We start from the raw sequence: 9609 nt of genomic DNA on the forward strand, positions 1-9609 counted from the left end.
TCTGTAACATCTTGAATCCAGCTTGGTCCTGAATAGCTCACATGCAGCTTTCACCAGTAGACTTTTGTGGCTTTAACATATGCAGTGCTTGTTTGAATCAAACTCTGGTGCATTTTCATTCTTGGTGTAGTTTGTTTAGGCAAGTAACAACACAGTGATAACATTTGGGTGCAGACCTAAACAACCGGCCCAAGGCCATCTGAGTAAGGTGGTCTTAGTCAAGTTCCAATCTAACTTTAATGTGGTTTGATTATATTTTTTAAAAATGTGATGCACTCCTGAATTAATCCACATGCAGAAGGTGAGACAAACATGCTGTGCATTTTGAGATGCTGATGAACAAGCTGCTAAACTGAACCAGGAGGTGCAAACTAAGCCAAAGGGTAGAGCTAAAGTACCTGGGCACACACAGGACATGACTTTGTACAAACAAGTCTGTCTTGGAGCATTTCTCCCCTCCAATACTTCATGGTAAGGAGTTGATGGGCCTTTGTAAACTGCCCCATGGTGACCAGTAGTAATTTAGTTATGAGCCCAAGTTATCAGAGTATTGTGGAAATTGAAGGGATCATAGCTGTTGTTTGCAGGGCATTGGACTGGAGTAAGGTGATCTTAGAGGGCCTGGGTAATTTAATGATTGATATCCCAACTTATGGCAGTTATAAAGGATGACTGGTGAGATGGTGTTCTTTGTTGTGGGTTTTAGATCTGCTGGTGTTCCATCTGTCAGGGACAAGTCACCACCATGCGACCAGAGAGTCCTCTCGCCCGAATATTCTTCTTTGGTAATTGCTCATTTCCTGTTCATAGACTATTTTAAAGCACGTGGTTACTCAGTGTCATTGCAAAGTCTTGTAACTTTTTTGTGTTTATTCTGAGCCATTGAACTGTGTTTGCCATATCTTGATTGACAATTGCCTTACTTCTGGGTGGCCCTTTGGGTTTGCCCTTTGATTCTGTGTATACTGTGGATTATTTTGCATGACTCTGGACAATTTCACACTGATTTCTGTATTCTGAATTTTATTAATAAATCTCCTGTATATGGATTGTCACACATCTTCTGAGTCCTGTTTATTACAACTCGGTACATGTATGATTGTCCATTTGTTTTGACATTCTTGGAATCTAGACAATATGAGATTGTGAAATGCATATGAGTGCCCAGGCTTGTCTTAGGGTGAGTCTTTTATCTGTTTAGAGGTATTTCAGTTTCTTTTGGTCAGTGTAGACTACAAATGCGTATTCTGCTCCTTCCAGAGAATGTTGCCACTCCAGCAAAAAGTGCTAGTTTGACTGTCAGCAATTTGCGGTTTCCAACACCATACATTCTTTCCATTGGTGTAAAAAATATGTGTGACAATTTCCCTGGGTTGAGTCGGGAATGAGGATATGGGAGGCAGGCATGGAACAACTCAAAAGGCTCTTTATTTTCATGATCGTTACTTTCGCTTTTCAGCGTTTTTATTTCTCTGCGCATACACACACACACACGGCTCTGCATGGCTCAGTTCTCTCTCCCATGGATCTCGTCTCTCCACCCTTTTATCCGACCTGCTGCTCACTGAAACAAAGAACATTCATGAGCCAAATTCAGCACAAGTGTTTGTTTCTTACCACTCACTTTCTCTGGCTCCACCCTCCACTCACAAACTTGCTCTCAACCAAGCCCCTGGTTCCAAATACCCCCATCACTCAACTCCTGACCTGACCTGGAAGTCGTTCGGCCTGCCGCCAACTCACCCAATGCCCAAATGCATGATATGTCCCCCCTGAACACTCACCGGTATACAGTATGTCCCAACTCAATTAGGGGCAGCACCATCCGGCATGTCGAGGATCCGGACCAATGCCCCCACGTTCATCATGCGGAACTGGTTCTTGAAGTACCTCTTTTCCCACCAACACCAGCCTTACTCCCACACCTGTGGCCCTGGAATCACTAACCTGAGGGAGAGAAGAGACAGATACAGGGGGAGCGGGAGGGGAATGGTTCAGGAAACAGGGTTTGAGGAAAATGGCCACCGATTTCATGGAGCAGTGACAGGGTTAGGGTGGGGAGAAAGATGGGAAGCATGAGAGCAAGAGAGAGAGAGAGAGAGAAGGGAGAGAAGGAGAATGAAGGTCTTACCTGCCCCCAGATAAGCTACCAAGTGGTCCTCTGCCAGCTGAACTGCCTCATCTAGCAACACCTGACGGCAGTACTGGACCCATTCTGCCATCCTCTCTGGTAGTAGGGTGACGAATTGCTCCAGCACCATGAGGTCAACTACTCCTTCGGCACCACGCTCCTCAGTAGCAGACACCTTCGACTGGTGTCTCGGGGCTGTTGGGCAAATGCGAACGGGTGACTGAGCTTGCTGGGCATCAGCAAGCGGAAGTGCTGATAGTGCAGTTTGTGGGTGCAGCTGAGCCACTGCAATATCACCTGCATCAGCTGGGCTTCCGCTGATAGTAGCACCCGCTGCTCCTCTGTCTGGGCTTGGAGCAGGGCCTGGAAGCACCCTGCTTCAGCACATGTATCATACTAGTATGGAACCCGGGAGTAAGTAAGATCCACTGTCATGGAGTCCTCAACTCCTGCAGCGTTCATTAAGTCCCTCTCCGGCCTCTACCAGACTCAACATTAGGCCCTCCTTGAGATGCTGAAGATGTCAGTGAGAACATCCATCAGCTGGTCTGCACATCCTCTGAGCATTCTGCCAGGAATGTTGTCTGCTCCAGCAGCTTTCAGTGGGTTGACTCTGCGTACAGTTTTCCTCAGTTGTGGTTAGACACAGCACCTGGTCGTTGGTAGGAGGGGTGGTCTTCCTTGCCATCACAGCATTTTACATCTCAAACCAAGCATAGAAGTTGTGATAATGAAGTTTGTAATCAATTATTGTTTAAATTTTTCAAGACCGAAAAATCTTTGTAGATCTTTTATAGTTCACGGAGTTGGCCACTCTTCTAGTACAAGGATTGTGGCTTTGTCCATGACAGCAGCTTCTTGTCTTATGATGTAGCCAAGGAAAGTGACTTGAGACATGCATTTTTTCATTTTTAACAAAGAAATTGTTCTTGATGAGTTGGGAACAGGGTCCCTTTTAAATTGAATCAAAATAAACTGTCATCTTTGTATGCAATCTAAATATACTGAGCATGTTACTGACTACATCACTAATCAATCCATATGGAATTATCAAATATTCATACTGTAAAGAGGTCATACTGATCACTGCATTACATTTGTCATCCTCTCTAAATGGAACAGTTCAAGTACAGTGCTGTGAAAAAGTATTTGCCACCATCCTGCTTTCTTCTGTTTTTGTGTATATCTCATACTAAATCTGTTCAGAAATTAAAACAAAATCTAAGATAAAACAATGGCAACCTGAGTAAACACAAAATACAGTTTTTAAATGAAAATGTTATTTATTGTAGCAAAAAAGTTATCCAATACCAACTGGGCCTGTGTGAAAATGTATTTTCCCCTGCAGTTACTAATTCTTCAAATCTATGAAACTACATTCGTAATGGGGTACAGCTGGACTATACGTAACCAGGCCTGATTACTGACAGCCCTGTTCAATGAAATCAACAATTAAATAGAACTTTTTCAACAGCATGAATTTGGTTAAAAGGTCTTACCCTGTGACAAAATATGCAAAAGTTGAAAGAAATTCAAGAAATGATGAAGAAGAAGGTGATTGAAATGCATCAGTCTGGGATTACAAGGCTATTTCAAAGGCTCTGGGACTCCAAAGACAGTCAGAGCCATTATCTTCAAATGGAAAAAAATGGCACAGTAGTGAACCATCCCAGAAGTGGCCGACTTTACAAAATTCCTCCAAGAGCATCCAGCAAGTCACAAGAGAGCCAAGGACAACATCAAAGGGACTACAGGCCTTTCTTTTAAAGGTCACTGTTTATGACTCCACTATCAGAAAGACACTGGGCAAAAATAGCATCCATGGAAGAGTAGTGAGGAACATTAGAAGAACATTAAATGTTGTGACATAACCCAGCAGAACATTAAGGCTTGTCTGAATTTGCCAAAAGACACTTTGATGACCCTCAAACATTTTGGGAGAATGTTCTGTGGACTAATGAGTTGAAAGTGGAACTGATTGGAAGACAGGTGTCCCATTTCAACTGGATTAAACCAAACCAAATTCCACAAAAAGAATATCATTCCTATGGTCAAGCATGGTGGTGGCAGTGTGATGGTGTGGGGATGCTTTGCTACTTCAGAGCCTGGGCAACTTTCAATAATTGAGGGTAGTATGAATTCTGCTCTCTACCAGAAAATCCTGAAGGAGAATGTCCGGGAAAAAAATCGTTTTTTTACATGGGTGATAGGTGTTAGATAACTTTTTTTTGCTTCAATAAAAAAATTTTATAAACAAAAACTGTATTGTGTGTTTACTCAGATCACCTTTGTTTTATGTTGCATTTCGTTTGAAAATCTAAAACTATTGAGTATGAGATATACACAAAAAGAGAAGAAATCAGGATGGGGAAAATACTTTTTTCACAGCACTGAACAAGATTGAGCTTGGTAAAGATGGTGGCTGTTTTGAGTTGTACCAGATTTGTGGGTACCAGATGCATCTAAATTTTACTGTGATATAGTTTAGGCCATGATAATCTAGGCAGGCATTATAATCCCCTTGTTGTCCATATGAAGAACACTGCACATGTAGAACAGGTGGAGAGTCTGATGTAGCTTTGCTCTAAAGCCTTAGAGATGTATTCTTCCACGGCCTCATTTTCTGCACCAGTTAGTGGGTACATGAGTGATTGGCATGGTGTGGTACCTGAAAGCAGGTAAATGGCACCATCGTAGGGTCTTGGTAGAGTGCATGCTCTGTATTTACCAAACTCTTACTGGAACTCATCATAGCATTCAGGGTCATAAATAGTTTAAGTTGTTTCTGGAATCTCTACAGACATGGAGGTTATGCTGAATATGGGACAAGAAAGGCATTTCTCATGACAGTGAGGAGCCCAAACTGCAATTTTCATATAATTCATTATATGATTTATAAGATTCTTGGGTTGTTCAAATTGTGGAGCAGCAACATAAGGCTCTTCTTAGCATGTAGAAGCAACCTATGGTTCACATAAGTTGCACAACTCACTACCACACTGTTTCCTTTGAAGCATTTTAAAAAAATATATAACTACTGCTAAGGATTTGGCACCTGAAAGCATAGCCTTTCAGAAGGAAGCTGAAGCTGATTGCATCTTGAAATTGAATTGCTTACAATTTGCACATACTGTTGTTTAATTGGTTTACAGTTATCCAGGTTAAATGCATTTTTTTGCTCTGTAACAGTGATAAAATAAAAACAAAACAATTAATTGGAATATCTTATTTGAAAGTACTATGATTTAATTATATTAAAAAAGTACTGTTACAGTGAACCATGTACTTGAGACTACATCACAAGCGATGTTACAAAATGTTCTTCTGTGGGTTGTTACCAGAGAGGACATTAAACTCCTAAACTACTTTAATGATTTTTACAAGTACTTTTAGGTAATATTTCAGCATTTACTGCTCTTTGGTCTTTCTCGGATTGTTGCATAAAGACAGGATAAGGACACAAGGGAAAGACCAACAAGGTGGACAGAAAGGGGAAATTACTTTTGAAGGAAAAAACTGACTTTCTGCCTAGAAAACAATGCCTTCGCTCAAAGTCCAAACAAGTCTTTAGCGAGTACATGTGATGGAGAAAAGGAAGGGAGTGGATCTTAGACAAATAGGAGGTAATAGGTCATAATGATGCTTAATGACAGACATGGCATTCCTTCAGAACACAAAGAGCAATGAAAACAAACAAACGATCACACAAATAATAACAAGGGCTAAATAAAAGCCCCGGTCTCTGACCTTCCACATTCGTAGTACATTTTCTACACTTTGAGACTCAACTTCTCCAGAGAGATCGTACAATATTTAAAATTTTAAATTCAAGTCAGCCTATTTTTTTCCTCCCTTAAGTAAAGTAATCTGTTTGGGAAAAGGATGGCTCTTTCTCTCAGTTGATGCATAGAATCAGTACATTAGTGTTTCTCGACCACTAAGACGATTTTATTTATTGCATTTCAGTTACATATCTACTGAATTTGTTGGAGAAATTTTTTTTGGATGTACTTGCTTGACTGGTTGAACATTTGTGAGTTAAAAGGTAAGCAGGAATGCTTTCTCTTAGTTATCCTTTTATTCCTGATATAGATTTTTATGTTCTATGTTTAAATAATTACAGTGCAAAAATCATTCAAAATGATTATTAATAACAGTATTTGTATTTTTTCTTCCACCCAGTGATTCTTTTAATTTCTTTCTTAAAATGGCAAGACTGAACAGAATTATTAAGGGGAAAAAGTCTGGCAATTGTACTGAATACTTTACTGCATGTTTTTAAAGGTATAGCATTCAGTAAACAGTAAGACTGTTGTGGCACAAGTTGGCGCTAATCCAGACTGAATGTAATGTGGTTTGGTTAAAGTGTAAAATTTATAAGGGATCAAGTTTATAAATCAGAAGCAGGTCCTTATTGAAGATATATTTACAAACTGACCACAGATATATATATATATATATATATATATATATATATATATATATATATATATATATATATATATACACACACACACACACACACATATATATATATATATATATATATATATATATATATATATATATATATATATATATATATATTTTAAATGCATGTATTCCACTTTTGTGAGCAACAGCCAAATTACAAATAGATATTTTATGATTTAAATGGAACTTAAGTCTGAGAGTATTATCCACTGTATGGTCAATGAAAGCTCTCAAAATGTTTGCCCAGTTTTTATAGATTTGCAATATTATGAATTATGCAGGCAATTCAGAAAGAAGCCTTGTGCATTCATTAAATATCAAGCTTGGGCACTGATTAACAATGCCAGTGAACACAGAAAACAATGCTACAGTATTTCTTGGCAGAAAAATCTTAAGTCAGTAGGACTGAGTGTCTTTGACCCAAATAAACACTAATCACTATTTCCCCTTGTCTAAATGACAGGATCTAAACCAGAGTGGGGAAAACGTCTGTTGCATGTCTGGTCAACCAAAAGAACTTCTAGAAGGAGCTGAAAGAAGAGAGGCACCAGCTTTTAACAGTAGCCCTGGTCATTTTACTCCGTTGGACTGGTATCAGAAAGGATTGAAAATTTCCATGATATCCAATTTTCTGATGTTTATTAGCTAATTACATCCTGATGGTGTGCTTAAGCATGTGTTACTAACACTGCTGTTGCTGGTAACAGAAAAGAAAAACTGGTCAGCTGGGACATACTAATCTAAAACAAGTTTGTAACACTCATTGTAAGTCACATTCACCATGGAACCAGTCCTTGATTTCTCCTCCCTCCCTCACCCGACCCCCACAGTGACATATGACCCTAAGTCTGAAACCGTGACTTTCCCAAGTGGGGTGGTCTCTGTTGCAGGTATCACTGTGATAACTGGGGGCACTGAGTTGTCCTGCAGCTCCTGTATGTTGGCCTTTGGGTTTTGGGGCACGTTGGTTGGCGTGAGTGCACTGTGTGTGGGACTGAGGGAGTACTTTCTGCTAAATGAGAGCAATATTTCAAGTCTGCTGGCTCTGGGTTTGGCGATCCTGTTTATAAGTCTAGGTATTATAGTTGGAGTATTTGGGGTTCGTTTCATCATGAAGAAGACAGGGATGATGATAAAAGAGACAGAAGAAGGAAAAGTTGTCCTGGTTGGTGAGGGAAGGCAGAGTGTCATAAAAACAATAACTGTCTGAAAGGAGGAAAAGCAAAAAATACATGTGTGTTTCAGCAGATTGACCTGGTGTTTTGGTTGCACAACAAATTTATATAGTGCCAACATCTGTGTATTGATATTTAGACAATAATCAAATTCAAGACTGTTGAAAATTTCTAATTCAGAGGTTCGATTATTAACAAAATGCTCTGTATTTCTGACTATGCTATGAGTATTAGATACTGACACAATGGATATTCTGATATACTGATAGGCTACTAATATTCATCAATCATTTTACCTACTCATTTTTACTTGTTTGAAAAAGTTTGGAATTAAGGATATTTAATATCAAATTTTACCAATTTTAACAATGATTCTCTCTCTCTCTCTCTGCTCACAAACAGAGAAAGTAAGACAGGAAATAATTATCAGAGTTTCCTGCAAGCAGAATAGACACATTTAAGAGTTTCCCATGTAAACAGAAAAAAATGGCATGTTTAGATGTAAATACAAATGTTCTGTCTGAATTCTAACAATAATTGAGATGATAAACAATCATTTCTGTAGGTCCTCCATAACAACTTATTATTTTTTGTAACAGTTAAAACCCTGTTGTATATTCTGTAATCAGTATGATATTATGTTTTGTAGAAAATCCTGATTATTGTATGAATGCATAAACTGTTGCATAAGCTTTATCAGGCTTAATAATCCAATAAACTATTTTGTCTCCATCTGCTCAGTAGTCTTCATGATACTTTACTATTCAACAGCTTATCCGAGTAAGACAATATTTCTGTTCTTATTTAAGTGAATGATTCTCGTGTTAAATGGAGGTAGCTTAGCTTTTTCATGTTGTTGGTTTATGATTTCAAGATCTCAGGTTTAATCCTAAAGTCAGGCTGTGTAGTGTTTCTGTGCATGTTCTCCCCATTTCCACATGGCTTTCCTTCAGTTTCTCCGGTTTCCTCTCACCTCCCAAAAATAGGTCAGTGAATAGTTGTAGTACAGTGAGGGAAAAAAGTATTTGATCCCCTGCTGATTTTGTACGTTTGCCCACTGACAAAGAAATGATCACCCTATAATTTTAATGGTAGATTTATTTGAACAGTGAGAGACAGAATAACAACAAGAAAATCCAGAAAAACGCATGTCAAAAATGTTATAAATTGATTTGCATTTTAATGAGGGAAATAAGTATTTGACCCCCTCTCAATCAGAAAGAGCTCCCAGGTGTCTTTTATACAGGTGACAAGCTGAGATTAGGAGCACACTCTTAAAGGGAGTGCTCCTAATCTCAGCTTGTTACCTGTATAAAAGACACCTGTCCACAGAAGCAATCAATCAATCAGATTCCAAACTCTCCACCATGGCCAAGACCAAAGAGCTCTCCAAGGATGTCAGGGACAAGATTGTAGACCTACACAAGTCTGGAATGGGCTACAAGACCATTGCCAAGCAGCTTGGTGAGAAGATGACAACAGTTGGTGCGATTATTCGCAAATGGAAGAAACACAAAAGAACTGTCAATCTCCCTCGGCCTGGGTCTCCATGCAAGATCTCACCTTGTGGAGTTGCAATGATCATGAGAACAGTGAGGAATCAGCCCAGAACTACACGGGAGGATCTTGTCAATGATCTCAAGGCAGCTGGGACCATAGTCACCAAGAAAACAATCGGTAACACACTACGCCGTGAAGGACTGAAATCCTGCAGCGCCCGCAAGGTCCCCCTGCTCAAGAAAGCACATATACATGCTCGTCTGAAGTTTGCCAATGAACATCTGAATGATTCAGAGGACAACTGGGTGAAAGTGTTGAGGTCAGATGAGA

The 9609-nt window shown here is 39.4% G+C and overlaps 1 protein-coding gene across 1 annotated transcript; it reads left to right on the forward strand.

The window, feature by feature from the left end:
• Window positions 1-5609: 5609 nt before the first annotated feature.
• On the forward strand, window positions 5610-7814 carry LOC128616508 (transmembrane protein 100-like). Its single transcript, XM_053639488.1, has 2 exons — window positions 5610-6176; window positions 7068-7814. The coding sequence occupies exon 2, from the start codon at window positions 7386-7388 to the stop codon at window positions 7812-7814; it is 429 nt and encodes a 142-aa protein (XP_053495463.1). The 5' UTR covers window positions 5610-6176; window positions 7068-7385.
• Window positions 7815-9609: the final 1795 nt, after the last annotated feature.

The sequence above is a fragment of the Ictalurus furcatus genome, chromosome 1 (genome assembly GCF_023375685.1).
Source record: "Ictalurus furcatus strain D&B chromosome 1, Billie_1.0, whole genome shotgun sequence".
In the NCBI taxonomy this organism is placed as follows: Eukaryota; Metazoa; Chordata; class Actinopteri; order Siluriformes; family Ictaluridae; genus Ictalurus; species Ictalurus furcatus.

Bases quoted from the DNA above. Each gene is read 5' to 3' on its own strand.
- LOC128616508 (XM_053639488.1), top strand. From the start codon at position 7,386: ATGGAACCAGTCCTTGATTTCTCCTCCCTCCCTCACCCGACCCCCACA.